The sequence below is a fragment of the Podarcis erhardii genome (assembly GCF_964252035.2).
Source record: "Podarcis erhardii genome assembly, chromosome: 12".
NCBI classification, from domain to species: Eukaryota; Metazoa; Chordata; class Lepidosauria; order Squamata; family Lacertidae; genus Podarcis; species Podarcis erhardii.
In genome coordinates, this window is record NC_138513.1 from 19840650 (window position 1) to 19867282 (window position 26633).

Sequence of the window (26633 nt, forward strand, 5' to 3'; positions counted from 1 at the left end):
CCATTCCATTTGGCAAGCTCTTCCACTTCAGGTGAGTTACATGTGAGAAGCACTGCCCCAGGGGCTTTATGTCCATGTGCATAGCTCAGTCTGAATTGTGGGATACCCAGACAGTAGATAACAGGGAGAGCAATGAGAGCACAGTCCCTAGCTCTGCCAACTGTGAACGCCACAGACACAACTGATATCTTTCCAGAGAAACAAAGGAATTCCTTAAGAATTGCCTAAGTTTCAAGGATGCCTGGGGAAAATAGGTAAACACGTAGTCATTTTTTTTACTTAAGCGGTTATTCCAAAAAAGACGGGAAGGCAGCAAACAGGTAGCATGTGTTGTTCACGTGCTTTCAAATAGGCAAACATGTCTGCAGATGCTGGCACCATAGAACCCCTTGAATTTAGGGGTCTGGTGTAAGCTCGCAGTTGCAACTCCTGCAACACATTCAACATGCAGCTTTTATTAATCCTGCCAACATCTGGAGACCCAAAGCTGCAGAAAGGCTGATACAGTGGTACCTCAGGTTAAGTACTTAATTCTTTCTGGAGGTCCGTTCTTAACCTGAAGCACCACTTTAGCTAATGGGGCCTCCTGCTGCTGCCACACCGCCGGAGCACAATTTCTGTTCTCATCCTGAAGCAAAGTTCTTAACCTGAAGCACTATTTCTGGGCTAGCGGAGTGTGTAACCTGAAGCGTATGTAACCTGAGGTATTACTGTATAGACTAGGAATAGCCAATGTGGCGCTCTCCAGTTAGAGCATTTTTAGCTCCCCTGCTACTGTAGGTGCAAGGAATGTTTGCTGAACTACAATTCCCATAATCCCTGGCCCATTGTTCACGGTTGCTAGGGCATATGGGAGTTTTCATTCAGCAACATCTGGATGACCAAAGGATTACAGAAAGTACCTTATCCTTTAATGTCAGGTTTTAAATTATTATGTCAATACATTTTTATTTTTTTATTTTCTGGTATATAGGATATCAAACGAGGTGTTCAGTTCCCATCAGCCCTTGATCATTGGCTATGCTGGCTGGGCTCAACAGGAGTCAGGAGTCCAACAACATCTGTGCAGTACCTCATTGGCCAACCTTACTATAAATATCATCATCATCATCATCAAATTTATTACCCAGCCTTCACCAGCAAGTCCCAAGGCAGGTTGTAAGAATGTAAAATTCAGAATTAAAAACAGTTAAAATGAATTACAGTCACAGGAACAGGCAGCTACAACACCTATGCTACACAATGGTAGACCTAACAACTATGCTGCCTTTGACCTAGTGCATATTCTCATGCAAAGTTGCCTGGCATCCTGAATCGGACCATAGTCTACTCTGCCTGGCAGTGGTCCTTCATGGTCTTGGCAGAGGTCTTTCCCTCCCTATCACTCCTTTTGCTTAGATACATCCCATCCAACACCAGCTTTATTTCAGCCTTACCTGGCATGGAGAAGTTTTTGCTGGAATTTCACTGGCGGATGAGAAGCTTCAATAATTGGGAGGGAAGTCTCTCTCACACACAAATCAACTATACGCTATGTAATACCAAACCAGGACCCTAGAAAGCATCCTCATCACAAGGCAGCTAAATCACCAGCAGTTACAAGGGAAAGAGGAAAACAGCTTGGGGGAGATCACTAAGCATCTGTTCTCCATCAGGGGTAAAATCTATAAACAACTCTGACAGCTTTATGATGTCCAGAGCTCCTTATCTGACATTCACTGGTGGATACACCAGTTTAACAGGGATTTTTCTCCATATGAAGAATTGCCATCTTAGAATATAGGTTATATTTTGCGCAAAAATAAAAATAACAGAAACTCATTTTATCTGGATTTGATTTATAATCCTCCTGGATCTCATTAGCAACTCTTCTAAAGTAGTAGCAAACTCAAAGTACATGGAGCCCTCTTCGTGTTTACACAACAGAGTTGAGCTAAAACCCTTCAGCAATCTGTGCTGCCACACATTCCCTGCAGAGTCCAATGTTGTGCAGTGGGCTAAGTGTAGCCTTAGGGTATGTCCACATTACCACCTAACTCCATATCCAGAATACAGTTGTACATTGGTTCTTGAACAGAATGTGTTCCAGGAGTCCATTCAACTCCTGGAACAGTTCAAAAACCAAAGCACGGCTTCCGATTGGCTGCAGGAGCATCCTGCAGCCAATCGGAAGCCACGCCGGATGTTCGGCTTCCGAAAATTGTTCGAAAACCGGAACACTCATTTCCAGGTTTTGATTGTTCTGGAGCCGATTCATTCAGGAGCCAAAGTGCTTCCAAGGTATGACTGTACTCCCATGGCTGGTTTTTGAAGCCATATTCACACAACATTAGCCACAATCCATCTCTCTCTTGTAGTTATTAGACAAAAGTTAGTTTGATGAGATTTTTCACACGCCAGCTTCAATCTGATTAGAAAACAGTGTTCACTTTGTACTTCAGAATGGTGTGCACATTTGAGACTGCTGATGCACATGGCAGAGAAGCGCACATGCGCAACGTAACACCTTAATGAAAAGGTGTTCCAGGGTCAGGGTTGCCGTGGCAACAAAAAAGGTCATGCAGATTATCTCTGCTCCGTCTCTGATGTGAACAACCCCACGTAAATGTGGCTTGAAACACAGTGGGCGGGGGGAATGTGCCTTTGCTGCTTTTTTAAAGCAGCTAAATGTGAACATAGTGCTGCTGCAGTGGACAGCTTTGGCCATTGTTTACTGCTAAGATCTGGCCTCCCTCTCTGACCCCCAGCCATCAACCTTTGCTTCACCAGCGCTACTGAGGGGAGACCTCTGTACATTTATTACGCAAAAGGTGTGGACAAGTGGGGTTGTTCTGTGTCTATTTAGAGAAAAGTGAGGTTTATGGATGAAATGGTACTCAGCAAAATAGAATGGAAATTGTTATAAACTGTTGAGACAGGCAAACACAGGAACAAAAGAAGACCATTAGTACTGTCCACTCCAGGGGTGGGGAATCTCTGAGTCTTTAGTCTAATTAGGCCCACCAGGCCTTAACAGTGCTCAAGAAGGTTCATTGGTTCATAGTTGGGTTTCCGGGAAAAACACAAAGTACAATTTTAGCTCTTTAAAGCCTGGTCTCTTTTTGTCCTTTTAGTCCTAGCTCTGTTGGTCTTCCGCAGTAAAGGCTTTACAGAAGTACTAGAAAATGGAATATACCTAGGGTGCTCAAGTCTTTAGCATGTACATCAGGCTACCTGGAAGCACCATATTGAAGAACTGGCACAATATTCTAAGAGTGAATCTCAGCTTGAAATATCTTACTCTTTTATTAGGCATTCTTCCACCTATGAAGACCACATTTTTTCCTTCTTATATCCTAATAAAGGGTTGGTTATACCCTCCCCGCAAATAATAACACCTAGTCTTAGCAATGTTAATTGCAGGAAATATCTTTTCCAAGCAGGAAGCGGAATTTTTGTATTAAAAATGTTTGCAACTGACTACAGTGAAAAATGTTTGCTGTCAAACTGCACCAGCAAGAGAGTAGAATAAATAAATTCTTTGAAATGAAAAACTAAGCAATCTGGCTTCAATGCCCAGTTTGTTATCGACTCATGTCAGCGACCACATTCACCAAAAGGAATTAGAAATGAAGCTTCTTATATGTTTGCACAATTTTGGTGTGTGTACACACACACACACACACACACACACACACACACACACACACTTTCTGTCCTGCAACCTGCAGCTGGAAGGATGAAAGAAAAAGACTTCACTGTATTCTTAGAGCACATTCTCACTAGGTACTTAGTTATTAACTTCTATTCATTTTTTTGAGCTGCCCGAGAGCTCAGCTATGTTTAGCTCATGCACCAAGGTTTTGCTGCCCTTGCTATTTTAAATAAGTTTCCAGCAGGAGAGTTGAAGAGCAAAGAACTGTGCAACTGAGTGAAACTGTTGACCTCTTTCTGGAAAGAATACAGCACTTACCTACATTACAGTATGCAAAGCTGAAGAGCCACACAAACAAAAGAACTGGGAGAAGCATTTGCTGGCATTCAGAGAGGAAATATTGCATAAGCACTTGCTAATAAGCATGCAAGCCTGATGTGTTACCGGCTTTTCAGTTGAACTAAAGCTTGGCTTACAAATCTAGGTGACTGAAACAAGTAGGGGGAAATTGTTTTTTAATTTATTTAATCAATTTTTCGATACAAACATCAACCGCAAAAGACACATACAACAAAAACCATAATAACAGTAGTAACAAAATTTGACAATTCAGATTTGGATACACTGACATGCCTATGACTACATATTTTTAAACAATATTTCCCCACCTCTCTCTGCTCCCTCTACTTCCCACCACTATCCGCCTTATCGCTTAAATATTAGTTCTTTTTGCTTCTAATATAGCACGGTACACCTTTTTTTTTTTTTTACCCCTTGAAATCTCCCACGTTTCCGGAATATAATTTAGAATTAAATTCAGTTCCCCTAAGTAACAATTTCTTTTTATTACTCTTGCTATAAATGTCCTCACCTCGCACCAAAATGATCTTATCATTGGACAGTTAATCAACATATGTATTAAGTTCACATTCTTACTTCCACATCTCCAGCAATTGTCTGCGCTTGTTATTTTCTTCTGGTATAGTTTTCCTGCTGTCCAGTGGACTCTGAATAATATTTTCTGTTGAAGAAGTCTGTCTTAGATCCATAGAGGCTATTTCTGTTGATTTTATACTTGAGTCCCATATATCATTTGTTATCTGTACCGAGCAGGGGGAAATTGTAGGCCCATGTGTGCCCACAATGGAGGGTGTATTCTGTTGCACTCTGACGTGGAATGCTTTTGTCCCTGTCAACGTAGTATTAGGGGGTTTTGACCAGAGGTTCAGACTGTGGCTCAATGCACCAACAAATCCGCTCTTGAAAGATTGCAAGGAAGAGCACAGTTGTGATCTGAACACATGGCAAAAGCCACACACAGTTACTTCATCATGGACAGAATTCAGGGTAACCTGGGCCTAAATCTAAGTCAGGCACTTAAACTGGCCCTAACCTAGCCTTAAAAAAAGCAATGTGAAATGAGGGTGGTCCCTGAAGAATGGCAAGCAGTGTTTCAGCTGTGTCCTTTTTTTGTATAAGTAAATACTAATCCAGTGCACAAGCCTCGTGTTCTGAGACTCTGCATTGCTGAACTTGATATCCTGCAGACAGGACATAAAAGCATAGGCAGTAATTAAAGTGCCCCATGACACTTCTTAAGAGAAAAGCGGCACTAATCCTGGCTTCCAAGCCTGAGACTAATTAAGATAAATAACAGGCTTCTTTCTACATTAACACAAAAAAGAAGCTTCTGATAAATGAGATTTGGTTCTTAACCTAATACCACACAAATAAAGGCCATTTCCCTGCTACATTCCAGGCAGAATTTAAAGTCTTGGGAAATCCACGGAGAAGTTCAAAAAATTGACTTGGGCATACAACAATTAATACACACAAAAAATATATTTTAACACAGGTGTGGGGGAATAGGGTGCAGATCCTCAGCTCCCTCACCTCTCGCTGACCACTTTGGCAGGTGGGCAAGGCAGCTCACCTGCCAATCACCTGACTTTCCTATGATACCTGGTGACCCAACTTCAAAGCGAAAGGATCAGGAGAGCACACTTGTTTCTTTCTTTTCTTCATCTGCAGCCCAGCTTGAATTCAAACCAGCTTGCAAAAGAAGATCCCTGGCAAAAGGGGCTTGCAATCAGTGCCAATCAGCTGATCAGTGCTTACTGAGGACTTTGTTTTTGACAGTGCTTGGCTGCAGTCCAGAGTTTCCCAAGTGCAACTGGTCCCAATGAGGTTTGCAGTCAACGCTGATCAGCTGGTCAGCACTGACTGCAAAAGCTGCTTTCCGCGGAAGCAGCTCCACTCGGTTGCTCCAACTAAAGCACACTCTAAGGCTCTCAAATGTTCCTTTGCAGCTACTTTTTTACACACACACACACACACACACACACACACACACACTACCATAATTCTCATATATTGTATCTTTAGCAGTTGCATACAACAAAGCAATCAAAGTAAATATATAAAATATTACTTAGCGATGCACATTCAGCAATGATGTTATATAGGGGGCACAAGTAACAACCATTGATTTATCTGCCCCACACCTGACGTCATATATAATGGCAGACATGGGAGGCAAGTGGAGGTGGGTCCAGGAAAAACTGCTTTGCAGGCTAAATAAGGATCCCTGCCAGATCCAGTTTGACCTGCATACTGGAGATTTTACATGCCAAATTTAACACACAAAGGTTTTTCTTTTAATAACCAATTGCATAAAGTGTCGTGGGTGGAATCTGTACTCTTTGCTTTGCCCTCTTGCAGCTACACCTCTGGCAAGTTATGAGAAAAAGCAAAGTGTCTCCTAGTGGATTTAAGGAACAAGCAGTCAGATCTCGCACGTGACCTTAGATAAATGGCAGTCTGTCAGTAATCTCTGAAGCAGGGTGAAAAGCAGAAGAGAAATCCTGATTATTAGTAGCAACAGTCCTTTTCATTGATCAAGGCTTTACTCAAGGCCAGCACAAGGAACCCTGCCTTCACAGCTACCCCCCTGTGCCAAATTCCTTGAACGTGTATCAGAGGCTTATCAGGACTTGCAGTGGAAACTCTGAATCATTCACTTCTTGGAATGCATTTGTCTGACAGAAAGTTGATAAAAGCTAGGGCTCCCATTAGATAAAGCGCTAGCTTATTGTCTTTGGAGACAAGTTTAATCAAAGTTTTAATCAGCTAGCAGTGGCCCAAATGGTAGCACTGCTCAGCACTGGAAACAAGCTTTTTACACTCAGTGACTGGGTAATTACAGTAAGACAGAAACTAATCCAACATCACAGGCCCATGACCGTAACCAGTTTATGGATACATGGATGCCATTTCAAATATATTGTGAGCTTGGGGGATTCCATTGTTGAAGTAGCCAGGCCAGCTTTTTGGTAATGGCCCTAAGTATGGATCTGAAAGAAGTTGCTTTGTGCCAGAGTACAAATGGGTGGACTCCCTCCTCCCTCACCTCGCTGGTAGTGAGAAGGACAAGAGTTGAGGTGTGTTAGAGAAGTGGCCAAGGATCAGGCAGAAGCCAGAGAGTGAGAGCCATGCTTGACTTCTGCTGGAATCCCAGGCTGTGCCTATGGGAGAAGCAATACCTTCTGGGGTGCTGATGTTGTGAGCCTCTTTAACATAGACTCAGATGGTATATATGTGTAAATAAACCATCTATCATAAAGACACCACACTCTCCGCTGTCTCACATATCAAGGAAACTGAATCCTGGGCAAGCTCCTAAAACCCCTGGTGTTATGTACTGAAGTTCTCACCCTGGGCCAGCAGGGGGATACTGTAGATAGTTCAGGTCCACATATGCAAATAAGGGATCGAAAGTGACGTTCAGTGATTGGATAGTTACAGAAAGTTGTTACAATTACATTGTTCTGGAGCTCTATATAAGCAGGCTGGCTGAACCCTTCAGTTCAGTTCTGTTCTGGCTGTGAATAACCAAGAGATGTTTGAAGAATCGCTGTGTCGTCTGATATGTTCACCCACAACTTAACACCTGGAATCTCACATTACTTAGAAATTGGGGTGACGTGCAACAAGGGGTAAACAACAGGTCGTCCATTTTCAACCCCCCAGGGGTCCAAATATCTTTTTGGAATGATTGCAAGCTCCCCAACTGCCTGTGCTCCCTGATCTGAAAAAGCTCCAAGGGAGAAGTTACCCCAGGACAGCTTCCTTGAAGCTTTTTTAATTGAAGCACAGGAAGGCAGGGAGTCTAGCTACTGAGTGCTTGAGATCACTGTGGTTGCTGATTTTGTTTTTAAGGTAAAATCTTCCTTTTATCTTAAATCTTTCTGCACTGACTTCTTCAAAAGTAAAAAAAAGAATTCACTTAAGCAGCAAGAACAATGGGCAGCTCTCAGGCACACTGTAGGCAGCCTCCTCACCTTCCCATGCTTACAGGAGCTGAAGCCAGCATGAGCTTTTCAGGAAATGCAAGTACACAGAAAGACTGCAAAGTTCAGACCACCAGGGAGATGGTTTTGCAGGATGAAAGGAAGTATGATACTCACAAATACCCCTTGGCCACACTGAAAGGAAACTAAGTGTGACAAAAGCAAGGCACTCCATCCCTGAGAATTTCAATGAATCTTTTTCTCCCCTTTGAATTAATTTTTGAATGCAATTTCTTTTCTCATAAATGGATGGTGAATGTGTTTTTTTTATTTTAAAAAAAACTAAGAAGAAATTTTTAGCATTGCACTCATGAGAATTCCTACCACTTCTGCCCCTACATCTTCCTCAAAATACTTAGGAAAGGGGAGGAGGCGACAGTCATGATGGATGGTTTTCAGAACTATTTCCAGTCTTCAGATTGAACATTTTAAAACCATTTAAAACCCCAACCATTTTTGGGTCAAGCAGGAGAGCAGTCAACCAAACTCTACCAACTGTTCATAACCTCTCAGGTTATGATGAGGAGAAGTCAAAGAATGAGGACCTTTACCAAAAAAATGTCAAATTTAGTCCATTAGGCTTGGGAAATGACCAAACCACATCCCTGTTCTTATATTTACCATGGCGTGGGTGTAAATGTCAAATATATGTCTTGTGACTCAATCCCTTCTGACATTTAGTGGTACATTTCAAGAATCACTAAGAGCCTTTAATAAATGGCAGGCTTTAGTTTCGTTGCCATTATTTACCAATAGTTATTCACATTTCACATTTACTGGGGCAGGCAGGGCAGGATACAAATGTAGTAAATAACATAGGCAGTAAAAACATGAAGTGTGAAAAAGTCTTAACAGCACCAGTTTTGTGACACAGCTGTGTCTGGGACTCTGCTTATAAATACAAGGTACTAGTCCATGACCCTTTCAAAATAAGTTCATGTATTGTGCAGGGATAGAAGTGCAGTATGTCAGATTTGAAAAGGTCCCAAAAAATGGAGTTTACATTCCCTTCCAATCATACAGCACATGAAATGCATTAGCTGACAAGAGGTGCTTCTCAAACTGTTCACAACATTTAGCTAATTCTGTTTAGCCACGACAAGCACATATTTCAGACTCCATTTTCTCCATTTTCGCCCCCTTAAACTGGGCTTTCAGCCATGTCTCTGTTTATTATCTTCCTTAAAGAGTCCACATAATTCACTGATAGCAGCATCAAACCTAACACAGCAGTCTCCGGAGGTTATGATGCTTGTTATTTACCTGGCAAACTAGTTGTAGAAATATTCATCCAACTTAGAAAAACATATTTATCTTAGGAAACTCAAGCCATGCTGACCCATTTTTTGAGTTAGCGATCAACATGGACACATCTTGCTGAAGTCATTGCAAAAACATGATTTAGACAGATCCATAGCTGTGAGAAATCCTATTCGGAATAAGGGAATTTCCCTTTGAAAAAGGGAAACCTTGACAGCTATGGACAGATCCGGTTTCTATCCAGGCTTCCTGATTCTAAAGACTCTGATAGCCTTTGAGTGCCCCATGAAGCCATTTCATGCTCTTCAATGTCTGCATGGCAGCCATTTTATGACTGGCACCTACAGAACTCTCTCAAAATACCAAATTTGCTCACTGGCTCAGAAAGTTTGGCACCCCTTGCCTACCAGTTTGGACCACACCCTTCTCTCAGCCCCTGAAACCAAGAGAAGATCCCTAGTGAGGCCTGAAAAAGGTACAAAGAAGGGTCGTCCCGGCCCATGATATGCAATTGCGTGTCAGCAAGATACCTCATATGAGCAGGCTGAAGATCTCTTGCAGAAAAATAAATATTTTAAACTGGAGGTACAAACTGCTACTTTTGCAATTCCTTTTATCAGTGGGATCTATTTAAACTTTGAATCTCTCAGAACTTTCCTTAACCTTCAAGCGAGAACCTGAAGGATTAATTTCTGCCCAGATAACCACTTCTGATTTTCCCTTATAATCTGTCCCACCCCCCTAAATAGCTGTGTGGTGCTGCAGTGTACCATGAAAGCAACAAGGCTGCTTGGTCTGAGCGAGTCAGAAAGGAAACCCACCTCCATCATTTCACCTATAAGCTAAGTTTCGGCACTCTAACAAGCGATTCTACTGTTTCCAAGAGGAGTTGCTTCATTCTAATTCTGGCTGCAACAGGGGAAGAGCATGGACACCTATTTAGGAAGGGGGAGGAATTAAAGAAAACAACAGAGACTGGAATTCTATAAAGGGGTTCTTGTCACTTTATCATGGGGGCAGGTTTTTCCATCAAGGGCTGCATTCACTTGAAGGCAACGTTTGAGGGGGAAGCAGGGACATGCCAGTAGTGTGCAGACACACACACACACACACACACACATCGGTTCATACATCCATCCGCCCTAAGCATCAGAAGTGAACAGGGGCAGTAGCACAGGTGGGTGTCCTGAAGAAGTGAGGAAGGATGCGGTTGAATAAATGGATGGACATGTGGCAAAAGGGAAACATGCATAGTTGGGGGAAGCAGCAGGCCACCAGCCACCTGGACAGTCAGGGCAATGAGCTGGATGAAAAGACTTTACTGTATGTCTGGCTCAGAGTCTGTCCTGGTTCCTCCTGAGCCTTCAGATTCAGAGCAGGAGTGCAGACCCTCCAAGTGCCCCTATTTTCCAGGGACAGTCCCAGATTTACAGAAACCATCCTGGTTTCTGATTTGATTCTGGAATGTCCCACTTTTCCTTAGGACGTCCCTATTCTCATTGGAGAAATGTTGGAGGCGACGCCTCTATTTTCATCGGAGAAGTGTTGGAGGGTCTGGGAGCAGGGAGCACCAGAGAAGAACTTGGAAAAGGAGGAGGATGTGCAGCAGAGTCTGCTTGATGAAGCCCCCTGCCCCAGATGTGCCCAGACAGGAGACTCAGGCAGCAGCAGAGCTAGCCGCTCAGGTATCTGGAGCGGCACACATGCCGTGCACCCGGGGGGCGGAGCGAGCCACCCAGGGGGCGATCAGCGCGGCAATTGGTCCCACTGAGGCAATTGGCACCCAGCAGGGCAGTGCGGCGATCCACCCAGGGGATTTTGTCACACATACCCCCAGGGATGACACCTGGGGAAGACTGCCCCCCGCCCCCTTCCTGCGCCCCTGGACCCAGGGACTAGGCCTTCCCAGCCTGTGGAGGACAAGAAAGGCTGAGAGGCCTAATCTGCTGGGACAGAGCAAAAGAGTTCTGAGGAAGAAGAATGCCCAGCCATCTCTCCCAGGGAGAGGCAACATATCAAGAAAATAGATTCGTTTCCCTCAGAGAAGACAGAGAAGGCCTAGAATGATTGCAGAAATGGAGTTTTTCAGGAGTAGCTGGGCTTTCATATTCATTGTACACTGCTGCTAAGTTTTTCTGGGTGTTTTTTTGTGCGTGTGTGTTTTTACAATCAACTGGTATATAAATATTTTAAATAAATATTAAAACACTGCTTGATGCAAGGCATCCAAGGAGGTGTTTGCCTTACTAAAATCATAGCAGGAAATCCAGAGTTGGAGCATCCTGAACAGATGCCCAGCTTCTGCCTGAAGGTCTCCAGCAAGTGAAATAAATGAGTACACGCACACCCCAAGATAGTTTGCATCACAGTCAAACTGCTCTGTCAAGAGGTTTTTCCTAATGCCCAACTGAGTGCTGCTGAGCTTACTCCTTAAAATGATCAGTGTGTCTTACTGCACAAATACTCCTGAAGGTAAAGGTAAAGGTAAAGGTACCCCTGCCCATACGGGCCAGTCTTGCCAGACTCTAGGGTTGTGCACTCATCTCACTCTATAGGCCGGGAGTGAGATGAGTGCACCGAATGGGACCGAATGACGGGAGCTCACCCCGCCGCGGGGATTCGAACCGCCGACCATGCGATCGGCAAGTCCTAGGCACTGAGGTTTTACCCACAGCGCCACCCGCGTCCCCTCAAATACTCCTTAGTTAATTTCAAAAATTCCTTCATGATCAGAATATTTGTGACCATTATTACAAGCTAGTTCCTGTTAGACCTTTTGCTATCTTAATCCGCTGCAAAGTTCGCTATAAAGAAAATTAGACCAGCTAACCCAGACCTCCTACCTACCAAGCATATTTGTCAATACTAACTTAACAAATGTAATTGGGAAGTAGGGGGGAAGAGGCCTAGAAGAAAATAAGACAGTGATATATTAGTTCATCAGCTGCCTAGGAACATATGACATCACGAGGTGAACAAAAAACCAGCTGGATGGTATATATAGATGTAAATGAATTACAATCCCATAAGAATTCTGGTTTCAGATCCAAATGCCAAGCTTCTTTTTTGATTTATGAATGGTAAAAAAAATTCACTTTCCCATTTTTCTTTATTAAAAGCACCTTAAAAGAAAAGGGAAGGTGAAGGATATAACAGAAATGCATGTGATTTACATTTGATTGTGATTAACATATTAAAAAATCAACACGCTTTGAAAAAGCTTCAACTCTTCTTTTAACTCTGCGTTAGGGAGACAAAAATTGTTCTCCTCCTTCTACATACACATACACAAACACACACACACACACACACACCCCTTCTTGCTGCCTGAACACAGAGGATTTGATTATGCATAGAATAAATTGTATTCCCTGTTTAATGGCAAGGTAATTTTCTGGAATAAACTCTTGAAAAGCTTGAATGAAAACAATTTAATACAGCACCTGGGACTCTTCAGCATAACAGAATAGTTTCCTAAGAAGAATATGGCAAATTTGTTTTTCTGCAGTCCCTTAGGAACAACAGGAAAAACCTTTGCTTTCAATTACCAACTGGTCTCAGCATCCACGTAGAAATTTTATTCAAAGCAAGCAACATACTATGCTCTGGAGTAGATTCCATTTCCATTCCATTTTAATTATTGAAAAGTAAGCTACCACAAGGAAAATGATACTGTCCACAGATAATTCCAACGCTTAATCTTGGTACTGGCGGAGGGAACAACCCCCACCCCCAAAATTCTGCAATATTTGAAAGTGCACAACTTACTTGCCTATGTATAATAATAATAATTTATTTACGGCTATTAGCCCATAAAATATGTACAAACATAAAAGCACAGAAACATAAAAACCAATACATCTAACAACAGAAGGGGAACACCACGATGCAAGGGTGGGTCATTGAGCAGTGACAAATAACAGCTTGGGGCCCGGAAAGATCCACGGGACGGTTCACAGAAAAAGGAGAACTGGAGACGAGATCCGTCCTGCACTCTCATCATAACTGTCCGATTAGTTTTTGTTGTTGATGTTGTTTTTTGGTGGTTTTTGTGTGTGAGATAACCGCATTCAGGAATCTCGCCACCTGCAGAGTTACAGAAGGATCTGTATCCTGCAAAAGCAGTGCGGCATGTGACTCAACAGGCCTGCCAACCAAGCGCAGTAAAGCAGGACCCAGGAATTTAGTCCTGGCTATGCTATGTAAGGGACAGTTGAACATTATATGTGGAAGAGATTCAACTGTTTTCCCGTCACACTCACATAGCGGAGACACCAAACCCTTGGAAAATCTGTGGCTCAGCAGGTTCGATGGAAAAACATTGAACCTTGCACGAATAAATGCAAGTCGGTGTGGTACAGATGAAAGAGATGACATGTATGATGGAAGGCCAAGTGGTGGGGTTATTCCATGATACCTGGGGGAGCAGACACCCCCACCCCTGGAGAGGTTGTGTTGATTTTCAATGTCTGCTAATCTTTGCTCGATAAGGCTTTTGGCCGAGCGTAGGTTCATCTTTAAGGAGTCCGCTGGGGAAATTCCGATGCTCAGAAGTTTGGCATGGATTTTCCCTACCCACGGATTAACAAAGTCATCCCGCCAGAGGCACTGAAAGAGGTAATGGTCGGGAAGCCTATGCCAGCTGGACAGCCAATAGCCAAAGACTCGCTTCCAGATGACAGTCTCCAATGATGCAATCCTTAGCTCCAGATGTATGGCTGCATTGCTCACACACATAGGGAGTTTCAGGAGGCGACGGAGAAACTGATTCTGCAATGTCCCCAGCAATGTTAAATTGGACCCTGGGGCCCAGAGCGGGGCAGCATAACAGAGGGTGGAAACCACTTTTGCGTGGTACACTGTGATGGCCTGGGATTCCGATTCAGAGGATGAACCAGAGGAATCCCAGCCTGCACAGGAGTCCCCGCCTCCAGGGCTGGCTGAACTGGGGCAAGGCCTAGATGCTGAAGAGCCTGCACCTGTGGCAGAGCACCAGGAGCTGGCCCCAGGTGAAACCCTTCAGGCCCCAGAGGGGCTTGAGGACTCAGTGGCTACAGGTGAGCCTCCTCCAGGGCCCAGTAACCCTTCGGCCTCTCCTGATCTGCAGAGGCTTAGGGCAGAGAGGCGAAGGGAACTGGTTGCTCCCAGGAGGAGTGCTCGCCTTAAGGCCAGAGGAGGCGGGGCTCCTGGGGGCCGGGACCGCCCCTGGCCTTAGAAGAGGATAAAAGCCCAGTCAGCCCGGTCCCAGGTTGCGGGAGCAACGTCGTTGTTGGCTTTGGACCTTCCTGTGTTCCTGATCCCTGCTTGGCCTCCTGTTCCTGACAATCCGGTGCTCCTGTTCCCTGCTCGGCCTCCTGTTCCTGACCATCCGGTGTTCCTGTTCCCTGCTCGGCCTCCTGTTCCAGCGTTCCTGTTCCCCGCCCGGCTCTCCGCCTCGGACCTCGCCCCTCTTCGTGTGGACTCAGACTACGCTCACGGTACCTTTCCCCCGGGTCCAGCACAGTTTGCTCCCGCCACACCCGCACTCCCCCTTCGTTGGGGTGCGTTCGGGAAGAGCCAGAGGCCATGGCTGACCAGGTGGCTGCGCTGGTGGCTTTGGCCCAGAAGAACCAGGCCTTGACTCACACCGTGCAGCAGCTCAGCGACGCGGTTACGGCACTTCAGCAGCGCTTGGAAGCCCTACCGGCTCCTGGGGCCGACGCCCCGGCTCCTGGCAAGTACCCAGTGGCTTTGCCCGAGAAATTTGATGGAGCCCCGGCCAGCTTTCCCATGTTCCTCGCCCAAGCCAAGCTGTATATTCAGGGGCGAGCCCGGAACTTCCCTGACGACCGCACCAAGGTGCACTTTTTGATTAGTTTGTTAAAGGACCAGGCGGCCAAGTGGGCGTTGCCGCTACTCAGGCAAGACTCCCCCTTGCTGGCAGACTATACGGGGTTTTGCAATCTTTTGGAGGCCGCGTTCGGCAACCCCCAGAAAGGGAGTCAAGCCAACCGGGCGATTCGGCAGTTGAAACAGGGCGAGTCCACGGTGGCCGCATATACCACGGAGTTTCGGCTGTTGGCACAGGACTTGACCTGGAACGACTCGGCATTGCGGGACCAGTATCTCGAAGGGCTTTCGGACGAGATACTGGACCAGCTGGCCACAATGGAACGCCCCACCACGCTAGACACTCTCATTCAACGGAGTCTACAGATAGACGACCGGCTGGAGGATCGTCGCCAGGCCCGGGGCCGACAACACCTCCAGTTCTCGGCACCAGTTTCTTCCGGCAGCCCCATGGTCACAACTGAGTTATCGGAGGAGCCTATGCAGCTCGGGGCAGTGCGGCCACGCCTTTCCCCCGCAGAGAAGGTGCGGCGTCGGGAGGGGAATCTATGTCTCTACTGTGGCGGAAGTGGACACTACGCTCGGTCCTGCCCTGAGAAACGCCAGCCGCAGGGAAACCGCCAACCCCCAGTAGCTGATGGCCCTAGCTACTGGGGGTCCCAAACAGCGCAGAATGGGCCCGCACCAATGGACTTGCAACATCTTATGGTTCCGGTACGTTTATACCCTCCAGGTGGGCCCTGGATTCTTACCCATGCTTTGGTGGATTCAGGAGCAACCCGTTCTTATATGGACGCTGCTTTTGCTGCCCATCATCAGGTGCCACTTCGGAACAAGCCAGAACCGGTCCAGGTGGAAGCAATTGACGGACGGCTTCTACGTTCAGGAGCCGTTACTCAGGAGACCCAGCCCCTGGTCCTGTGTCTCCAGCAGCACCGGGAGTTGCGAACTTTGGACATTGCCTCTATGCCCCGGTTCCCCCTCGTGCTTGGGATGGACTGGCTGGAAGCTCACAACGTTCAGATTGACTGGGTCAAACGGACTGTGCACTTCCCAGACCCATGTTCCCATGCTCAATCCGAGACGCTGGCGGCCGCGCCCACGGAGGAGGCAGCACCCACGCTCCCAGCCGTGTACCAGGACTACCAGGACGTGTTCGAGGAACGGGGGGCAGACCAGCTGCCGCCGCATCGACCTTTTGACTGCGGCATAGACCTCCAGCCCGGAGCACCCTTACCAGTGAGTCGCTTATATTCTCTAACAGAGCCAGAGCGCGAGGCTTTGCAGGACTTCTTGCGCAAGAACCTGGAGCGTGGGTTCATTAGGCCTTCCACCTCGCCTACCGCGGCACCAGTGCTCTTTGTTAAGAAGAAATGTGGGGAACTTCGCCCTTGCCATGATTACCGAGCCCTGAACAAAATTACCATCCCAGACCGGTACCCCTTGCCCCTTATCTCAGAGTTGCTGGAGCGGGTGCAAGGGGCACAGGTGTTCACCAAGCTGGACCTCCGGGGGGCCTACAACTTGATTCGGATCCGAGCCGGGGATGAGTGGAAGACAGCATTTGGGACCCGGTACGGGCAGTTCGAATACTTGGTTATGCCTTTCGGTTTGTGCAACGCGCCTGCTGTGTTCCAACGCTACATCAACCACGTGTTCCAGGACTTGTTAGACAAGTACGTGGTGGTGTACTTGGATGACATACTGGTTTACTCCCGTGACCTGGCTCACCATGAGGGACATGTCCGGACCGTGCTGCAGCGCTTGCGTGAGCACCGTTTGTACGCAAAGCTCAGCAAGTGCGAGTTCCATCAGCGGACTGTGGACTTCCTTGGACACCGGCTCTCTCCAGATGGGGTGCAGATGGACCCTGGGAAGGTGGCAGCGGTTCGAGAATGGGCGGCACCCCGGAACCGCAAGGACCTACAGCGTTTCCTGGGGTTCGCCAACTACTACCGGACCTTCATCGCAGATTATGCTCATCGCACCACCCCGTTGACCCGGCTACTGCGCCCAAAGACGCCGTTTTCCTGGGACAAGGAGGCAGAGGAGGCGTTTCAATGGTTGAAGGCCTGTTTCCAGAGGGCGCCAATCTTACAACATCCTGACCCCTCTCGACCCTTTGTGGTGGAGACCGACGCCTCCAGTACGGCTCTCGGTGCCGTCTTGTCTCAACAGAATGGACCTGAAGCGCCACTCTTACCCTGTGCCTTCTATTCCCGCCAGCTCCTACCAGCGGAGCGTAACTATACTGTGTGGGAGCGGGAACTACTGGCCATCAAGGTGGCCTTTGAGGTCTGGCGCCACCATCTTGAGGGGGCACGACATCCGGTGGAGGTGAGAACCGACCACCGGAACCTGGAGTACCTCCAGACCACCCGCAAGCTGAACCAAAGACAGATCCGGTGGGCGTTGTTCTTTTCCCGGTTCCAGTTCCGGATCCGCTACATCCCTAGCTCTCAGAACCAGAAGGCGGATGCCCTGTCCCGGAAACCTGAAGACAACTCAGACACGGTACAGCAAGCAGAACCCACCACGATCCTACCTCCAGTTGCATTCCTGGCCACCCAGGAGGCGGAGCCACTGCAGGCTCGGGTGCGGAAACAGCAGCGGGTCGACGCTTGGGCCCAGGAACGACTCCAGGAGCTGGCTGAAGGGTCCAGCCCACAGTATCCGGGGCTGGTCCTGCATCAGGGCCTTCTGCTGCACCACGGTCGTCTGTACATCCCGCCAGGGCCACTGCGGCTGGAGGTTCTCCGGATGGCCCATGATGCCCCAGCAGCGGGGCACTTTGGACGGTATCGGACCACCCATCTGGTCAGTGGTGAGTTTTGGTGGCCCCGCCTGAAGGCTGACGTGGCTCGATACGTTGCTGGTTGTGATGTCTGCCGGCGCGCCAAGGGCCCTACCGGGCGACCCCCCGGCCTACTTCAGCCATTGCCAGTTCCACCGCGCCCTTGGCACACGGTTTCGTTGGACTTTGTAGTGGACTTACCCCTGTCTCGTGGTTGTACCTGCCTCCTAGTTTTCTCCGACCATTTCACCAAGATGGTGCACTGCGCCCCCTGCCCATCTGTACCCACAGCCAAGGAAACCGCTCAGCTGTACCTTCAGCATGTCTTCCGCCTGCATGGCCTACCTGAGCGCGTGGTGTCCGACCGGGGCGTTCAGTTCACATCCCGGTTCTGGCGAGCATTACACCAGACCCTCGGGACAGAGGTCTGCCTCTCGTCAGCCTACCACCCACAGACCGATGGCCAGACGGAACGGGCGAACGCGGTGCTGGAGCAGTACCTCCGGTGTTACTGCAGCTACCAGCAGGATGACTGGGTCGACCACCTGGCATTGGCGGAGTTCGCCTACAACAACGCGGTGAATGCGTCCACCCAGCAGACCCCGTTCCAGGCCAGTTACGGTTATCATCCACGGCTGTTTCCAGATGTGCTGCCGGCATCCGCGGTCCCGGCGGTGACGGAGTGGCTTCAAGAGCTCCAGTCCCAGCAACAGCTTTTGGTGGAGCAACTGCACCAGGCCAAGGAAGCGTACAAAGCCCAGGCCGACCGCCACCGCCAGGTGGGGCCGGAACTTCGCGTCGGTGACCTGGTTTGGCTCTCCACTCGCCACCTCCACCCCTCTCGACCTTCACGGAAGTTGGACGCCCGATTCACCGGCCCGTTCCCTATCGTGGACCAAGTCTCTCCTGTGGCATTCCGTCTCCGGTTACCCGCAACCCTGAAGGTTCACCCGGTCTTCCACAGGTCCCTTCTGAGTCCAGTGGCCCCACCCGACGAGTTCCACCCGAACCGTCCCCGACCGCAGCCAGTGTTGGTTCAGGGAGAGCCTGAGTACGAGGTGGAACGCATCCGGGACTCCCGATACCGCAGGGGAAAGCTGCAGTATCTCATTGACTGGAAGGGGTACGGACCGGAGGACCGTTCCTGGGAACCAGCGGCCAACGTCCACGCACCTGCCTGCCTCCGAGAGTTCCATGCGACGTACCCCGGCAAGCCGGGTCCGGACCCTCGGTTGAGGGGGGGGCCTGGGAGGGGGGATGGTGTGATGGCCTGGGATTCCGATTCAGAGGATGAACCAGAGGAATCCCAGCCTGCACAGGAGTCCCCGCCTCCAGGGCTGGCTGAACTGGGGCAAGGCCTAGATGCTGAAGAGCCTGCACCTGTGGCAGAGCACCAGGAGCTGGCCCCAGGTGAAACCCTTCAGGCCCCAGAGGGGCTTGAGGACTCAGTGGCTACAGGTGAGCCTCCTCCAGGGCCCAGTAACCCTTTGGCCTCTCCTGATCTGCAGAGGCTTAGGGCAGAGAGGCGAAGGGAACTGGTTGCTCCCAGGAGGAGGGCTCGCCTTAAGGCCAGAGGAGGCGGGGCTCCTGGGGGCCGGGACCGCCCCTGGCCTTAGAAGAGGATAAAAGCCCAGTCAGCCCGGTCCCAGGTTGCGGGAGCAACGTCGTTGTTGGCTTTGGACCTTCCTGTGTTCCTGATCCCTGCTTGGCCTCCTGTTCCTGACAATCCGGTGCTCCTGTTCCCTGCTCGGCCTCCTGTTCCTGACCATCCGGTGTTCCTGTTCCCTGCTCGGCCTCCTGTTCCAGCGTTCCTGTTCCCCGCCCGGCTCTCCGCCTCGGACCTCGCCCCTCTTCGTGTGGACTCAGACTACGCTCACGGTACCTTTCCCCCGGGTCCAGCACATACACCTTCAATGCAGAAGGGATGTGGGAGGCTCCGTCGACCGCAAAAAATTGGAGTAGAGTGTAAAGTATTGTTTTCCCTTTGTTCAGTAAATACTGTATCTGTGGCTTCCAGCTTAGGTTGTAGTGAAAAAAGACTCCCAGGTATTTAAATTTGAAAACCTGTTCTAATTGGACTCCATCTAACTTCCAGCTGTAAGTTTTCCGAGACCTGGTAAAGACCAGTACTTTAGATTTTCCATGATTAATTGTCAGATGGTTGAGTTTGCAATAAGCCGCAAAAATCTTTAGAGCTCTGCATAAACCGACTCTAGAGTAGGAAAGGATCGCTGCATCGTCAGCATATAGGAGCAGAGGGCAGCGAAAATCAGCTAGGCGGGGGGCATGAATGTTGGCTTGAGACTCACTCAGAAAGAGCTTCATGTCGCTAATAAACAAGTTAAAGAGGAGTGGGGCCAAAATGCAGCCTTGGCGCACTCCTCTATTTATTGGGACCTCATTGGATAGGTTTCCCGCCGGTGAGTCTCACTCTAGCCGACGACCCGTGGTGTAATTGGGTTATAAGCCATAACAGCCTTCTATCTATGCCCCATCTCTCTAATTTCTTCCATAGACAGTTTTTTGGGATACTGTCGAAGGCGGCCTTTAAGTCTATGAAAGCGACACATAGGCGCCCCCGACTCGGGGCAGAATATTTTCTGGCAAGATGATACATAATTACCATATGGTCAGTGGTCGAATAATTGTTCCTAAAGCCCGCTTGTTCATGGCCAATCAAATTTGAGTCGTATGCCCAATGGGACAGCTTAGACAGCAAAAATTTTGCATAGATTTTCCCGATGATAGACAAAAGGCTGATGTTCCGATAGTTCTCTGGGTCAGCAGGGGGACCCTTTTTATGGACTGGTACGATCACGGCCTCCTTCCATGACCTAGGGATAAGCCCCGTAGAATTAATTGCATCAAAGACTTTGGCCAGAATTTCAGCCCACCACCTCGGTTGCGCAACAATAGCCTCAGCAGGGACTAGATCCGGCCCAGGGGCTTTGCCCGTTTTCAGATCTAGTATCAAGTCCATTATCAGTTCTGGGTCGGTAGAGGGCCACAAAGGTAGATGGTCGGCTCGGAATTCCGTGGGTGAGTTGGATTCCTCTGCCAAAGAGAAATATTTACTCAAGAATTGTTCCCATGTGGGCGCAGGGATAATCGCCAGTGGGTACTTCCTTCCTCTTTTGTTTATCAGAGCCCAAAATATCTGTGGTCTGCGGGATCTAGAGGCCGCAATCAAGGCTCGCCAACGCTTTTGGTACCACTCGCGTTTGGCCAGCTTTAAAGTCTGTTTGTATGCTCTTTTGGCTTGTAAATAGGAGGGTGGTAGAGCCTGGGCATTAGAGTTTTTGTATTCATTCACAACTTACTTGCCTATGTAACTTAGTTGCATCCTCCCCACAACTTTCCTGTGTAAGTCCAACCCCAACCTTCCCATGCTCTGCAGAGGGCTTTAAGTCACGTCTACTTGCCTTAACAGATGTCCCAAGCAAGTGTGACTTGAAGCTGCCTGAAATGGCTTGTGTGTACGTACAGTGGTACCTTGGTTCTCATTTTAATCCGTTCTGGGAGTCCGTTTGACTCTGAAATGGTTCGAAAACCAAGGCACGGCTTTCGATTGGCTGCAGGAGCTTCCTGCACTCAATCAGAAGCTGCAGAAGCCGCATTGGATGTTCGGCATCCAAAAAAAGTTCACACTCACTTCTGGGTTTGTGGTGTTCGGGAGTCGATTTGTTCGGGAGCCAAGCCGTTTGAGTTCCAAGGTACCACTGCATATTGGATGTGCAGAGAATGGGACCTCCCAGTGTTCAATGGAAGTGTGATTAACGGCTTCCACGTGCAAATAGCTGCACATGCGCAGAAGCCATTTCATGCAGCTGCACACTTGCAGAGGTTGGGGGAGAAGCCAGAAGAAATAATCCATGCATGAAACAGCTTCTGTTCATATGCCTTAAACTTTTTGTTTTGAAAATATTAATTCACTCCTGCCCTGCTCAGCACAGCACTGAGTCCGTATCCTCCATAATCACTCCTAAATGACACCCCTGTGTTGGCAAAGTCAGCTGTTTTATCTCTCTCTCTCTTTTTTTAAAAAAAAGAATCCTGTAACTGAGTCATTGTTGAGTGTGAATTGAACTGTGAAGGTAATCTGAGCTGTTTGCAGTTTTGAAGAGGGCTGGAAGGGGTGGAATTAGAAGCTGCTTTCATGTGCAATTAACTCCAAAGTTTTAAAGAAAGAAGATGCCCCCCACTGATTGCTGTCTGCTCCTTCCAGAGCTTAATTTCTAAACTGTAAAGTGACATGGCTTAATTGCCTCAAAGGTGTGATCTCTAACTCAATTGTGTTCCAGGTGGGAATGGATGGGAGGAAGTGTCTGCTTCAAAGAGAAACAGACACATACACTCTTGTTTTAATATTTCTAGCCCGGCTGTCAATTTTGAGATTACACTTAACTAATAGGGATGGTTGATTAATCTGATATTTGAGAATTCCATTATGAACCAACGGATCCTCGCATCCCAGACTAAGGCTACCCTCTGGCTTCACACTTCCTGATATATATATGCATTTTAAAATGTGTGTTTTGAGAAAGAAAAATGGTTTCAGTTTGCTATTCACACAAGTGGTTAAAAAATAAATAAACCACAAATTACAGCAGAAATAGGACAGAAAAGAATTGAACAGTGAACGCCAGTGTCCATCCCTACTTACAAGAGAAATTACATTCCAAACTCCCCAACCACAAAATTTGCAGTTCCAGAGATGCTGTAAGGGCAATCCATTCTAAGTAATTACCTGGTTCATATGACATGGTAAGTGTGGGACCAGTCTGGTCTGTGGCAGAGCATCTGCTTTGCATACAGAAGTTCCCAGGTTCAATCCAGGTAGGGCTGGGAGTCTGGGACAGGAAGTCCTTTTCCTGAAACCCTGAAGAGCTGCTGCTGGTCAGTGCACAATACTGAGCTAAGTAGATCAAAGCCTTGAATCAGTATATGGCAACTTCCTGTGTGTTGACTCCCAAGAGAAGAGCATGGAGCTGCTTTGCTCTTCCCCTGTCCCTTTCATCACTACGCTATGCATTGCTGAGCTAAATTGGCTTAGTGTGACATCTAAGCAAGCGTAGTCAGATATATCAAGAGCGTTTATTGTGGTTGTTTTTCTATATACATCATGATAACTATAGCAGTGTTATGAGCACAGTTCAAGCAGCAAATCCTTTTTCAAGAAATGAAATCCCTGCCTTTGAAATTTATACCTAGTATGTAGGTCATTTAATTCTTGCAGCAATTATAACTCAGGGCAGTGGTCTGAACATAATGGTAAACCATGGCTTAGCATCACATCAATGAGCTGCAGCTAGCATCAGGCTTGTGCATTCCCCCATATCATCTATGCCTCCGGCATGCAGCAAAGAAAATGAGCAAACTCCTCTATTTCTTGTTTTAATCTAACCAGAGTTTCCCCACTACACCCAAAACTTGGAGGGGGGGGTACTTTGGTTAGTTTAAGTTCTAGTTGGTGAACACTTCAGGATCTTACTAGAGTTTGATCCTGTCTTGTTTAAATTATATAGAGTTTTTATCTAACTGGGATTCCCAGGGAAATCTGGTTAAGGACATAATATTCTGGTCTCCTCTCACATGTGCTAGTGGGAGAGAGAGAAGGAGGAGTCCCAGGGCTCCCTGCACTCTTCCACAGAAAGCTAAACAATGCTTTAGCATAACATCAATATTGGCCTGTCATGAGAGCCCAGTGAGCTGGCCCTAATTTCTGGTAAACCATAGTGTGCCATTACATCCAGACAAACTATGGTTGCCTTCAAACCAAGCTGATTTAGAAACAAATGATAGATTTCACAAGCCATTATTTGCTCAGTTTGCATGTATAACCAAATGACAGTTCACAATGAAATGGGTTGTCAGAGGGGGAATCGGAGCATGCAGAGGAAGGAGGGACGCCATTTTTTTTAAAAAAACTGTAACCGAAGGAAATGGGTGAGGAGATACTAACAATGTAAATCTAGCTATATTTTGGCACTATATCAAAGTACATTGCATTATACTGGAGAAAAATGTCTGATTTTTTTTTAAATGTAATCTCACTTCGTAGGAATATCATTCAATATAAATAAGAGACTATAATCCAAAACATAAACAGCAAAATGTGAAAAAGAAGAGCAACTAAGATCATTGCCATTGTGTGGGGCTTTTGATGAGCATAAAGCATTGGGAGAAATGATGGTTATTCAGAACAGGCACAAGCACACAGCTACCTCTACTGTGGTTATCCATTAAGGACCTGCTCGTATATCAATAGTGGACTACTATGGTTGTTACAATAAGGATTTAGAATAGAAGCCACCCAGACATTGGAGGCATTAGCAAGTTTCATTATCGTGCAGCGAAGCCTTTAAGAAAAAAGCAATAGTGGGAAGGAAACTGGATCTAACACAAAAAGCTTTGGGCACAAAGCTTGTTAACGTGTGTATGTGTGTGTGTGCAGCATCGTTACACAGCAGGGAACCTTTTTCAGCCCAGGGCCACATTTCCTTCTGGGGGCCACATGCCAGTGTTGGACAGAGCCAGAGGCAAAAGTGGACAGTGCAAATAATGTAAACATTACAACCTCTGACAGTAGGCCAGTTTCTACAAACTCACACACTCCTCTCTATGTATTCAAGGGCGCATTCCACTCTGGTGAGAAGTGTGGCCTGGAGAGACACATTCAGCCCCTGAACCTGAGGAGCCCCTGCTCCCTAGCCCCTAACAATCCCTATATGGTGACAAGTTTTCATATCCCCTCCTCACCATGCAGGTATCTTAAGGCAACAGAACGGAGATAAATAGCTCCCTACCTCAATCTGGGTAGTGTTGTCGTGTGTGTCATCAAGCAGCAGATCTGTGAAGCCCCCAGGTTCTGAAGAGTCCTGCCCCACACTGGCTCTGTTGGTGTCAACTGACTTGAGGAACTCTGAATGCCGTTTCCATCTGTGGCTGTATCTGTAGGAATCCACGCGGATGTTCTCCTCCACTCGAGGAAAGCTTGGAACCATTTCATAAAATGCACCTATTGACAAAGAGATTTTTGTTGGGGGAAAGAGTTAAAGCAAGATAGAAAAAATAATAATACAGCAACATTCTTTTGATATGTATTATTTACGAGTGGATCTTGCAACAAAATGTTTTGGGGTTTTTTTTGAATTTCAGAAAACTTTGGGGCCTCACTGAGACAACTGATACCTCACTCTTGTTCCATTTTATTAAAATATATATAAAATGCATTTTATTAACAACACTTTTCAGACAGAAACCTCAATGCTTCTTTATATGACAAGCTGCAGAAATATGGCATGTTAACTAGACAATATTCTTACTATTGTATAGTTTGGGGGAAAAACAGGAGAAAGTAAAGCAATACTTCTTTAGTTTTCAAGCAGTGAGAGATTTCTGATACGTCCAACTTTGCCTTCTTGCTTACAAACATGCACAGTATGTTTTATTTTGAAGTTACCTATCTATAGCTCTATTCTGCTGCTACAGTTGACACTAATTTGCTAGTAAAAACCTTAATAAGAACTGTTCTTTGGGCCAATTCATAACTGAACACTGCCTTTCGGAGGTCAGTTTTCTGAATACATTCATTATAGGCAGCAGCAGTTTAATTAAAAAAAATCAGTGATAGATAACCTTGATCAGATGAGTGCATATGCCTTTCCAAATCTTTGTCCTAATAGCATGACTCTATGATAAATTCACATTAGGGGAGGAATGATTTGAAGGTATGGGTATTAAAAAAAAAAGATTTTTACTTATAATAGCTAAAATGTCTTTAGATGCATATAAACACAACACTTATTTAGTTCATGATGCTGGTGGCATTTTAGAATCACGCATTAAAATTTTCAAGATTCTTGATCACCAGATAAGATACTTTCTAAGTTTTCTTCTAGCTCCTTGAAAACCTTTTCATAGTCTATGTGAAACTGTGCCCAAGCTGTTTCTGGTCTCAAGTTCACCTTCAACCACTTCCACATTTTTAAACGCCCCCATCATTCCCTGTGTTTTCTGCCTACATAGCCCAGATGGTACCATCAATTTGCACAACCAGCAGGCTTGGTGGTGCAGTGGGGGGGGGGATGGCAAAGCTTGAAACATTTTTTAAAATTTTAAGTGCAGCTTAGCCTGGGAATTCTATGAGCATCCATATCTCTCTGGTCCTGCAGCAAAAACTGCACCTTAAAACTTTACTGAACAGGTAGCTGGTTTGGAATTATCATCATCAATTTATTTATTGCCTTTTACACAATCATCTCAAGGCGATGTACAGTAAAAACAGGAAATAGTAGTTAAAAAAAACCCAGCAGATGGATAAGTATGGGGAAGTTTTTTATGTTTGATGTTTTTATGTGCTTAATGTTTTTGATTTGTTGGAAGCTGCCCAGAGTGGCTGGGGCAATCCAGTTAGATGGACGGCATATAAATAATAATGATAATAATAATAATAATAATAATAATATACAGTTATACCTCTTCTTGAGAACGCTTCATGTTGCGTTTTTTCGGGTTAAGAACCCGGCCAACCTGGAAGTGTTTACTTCTGGGTTTTGCCACGCACGCGCACACACACAGAGAAACATTCTGCATGGTTCACACATGCGCAGAAGCGTTCTGCACGGTTTGCGCATGTGCAGAAGCACTCTATCGTGCTTTGCACATGCACAGAAGCACCACTCTGGTTATGGACTTTTTGGGGTGCGAATGGCACCCCGGAACGGATCGTGTCCGCAACCAGAGGTACCACTGTATATCTAAAACA

At 46.8% G+C, this 26633-nt stretch overlaps 1 protein-coding gene across 3 annotated transcripts in view; it reads right to left on the reverse strand.

Annotated features, from left to right (window-relative positions):
• PLXDC2 (plexin domain containing 2) overlaps positions 1-26633 on the reverse strand; it is a 263873-nt gene that overhangs the window by 140979 nt on the left and 96261 nt on the right. For all 3 annotated transcript variants that reach the window (XR_014161530.1, XM_081882173.1, XM_081882174.1), the window contains exon 2: positions 24673-24884. Coding sequence is in view for 2 of the 3 variants with exons in the window: in XM_081882173.1 (XP_081738299.1) it covers positions 24673-24884 (212 nt within the window). In the remaining variant the exon portion in view is untranslated. The remainder of the gene's footprint in view (positions 1-24672; positions 24885-26633) is intronic.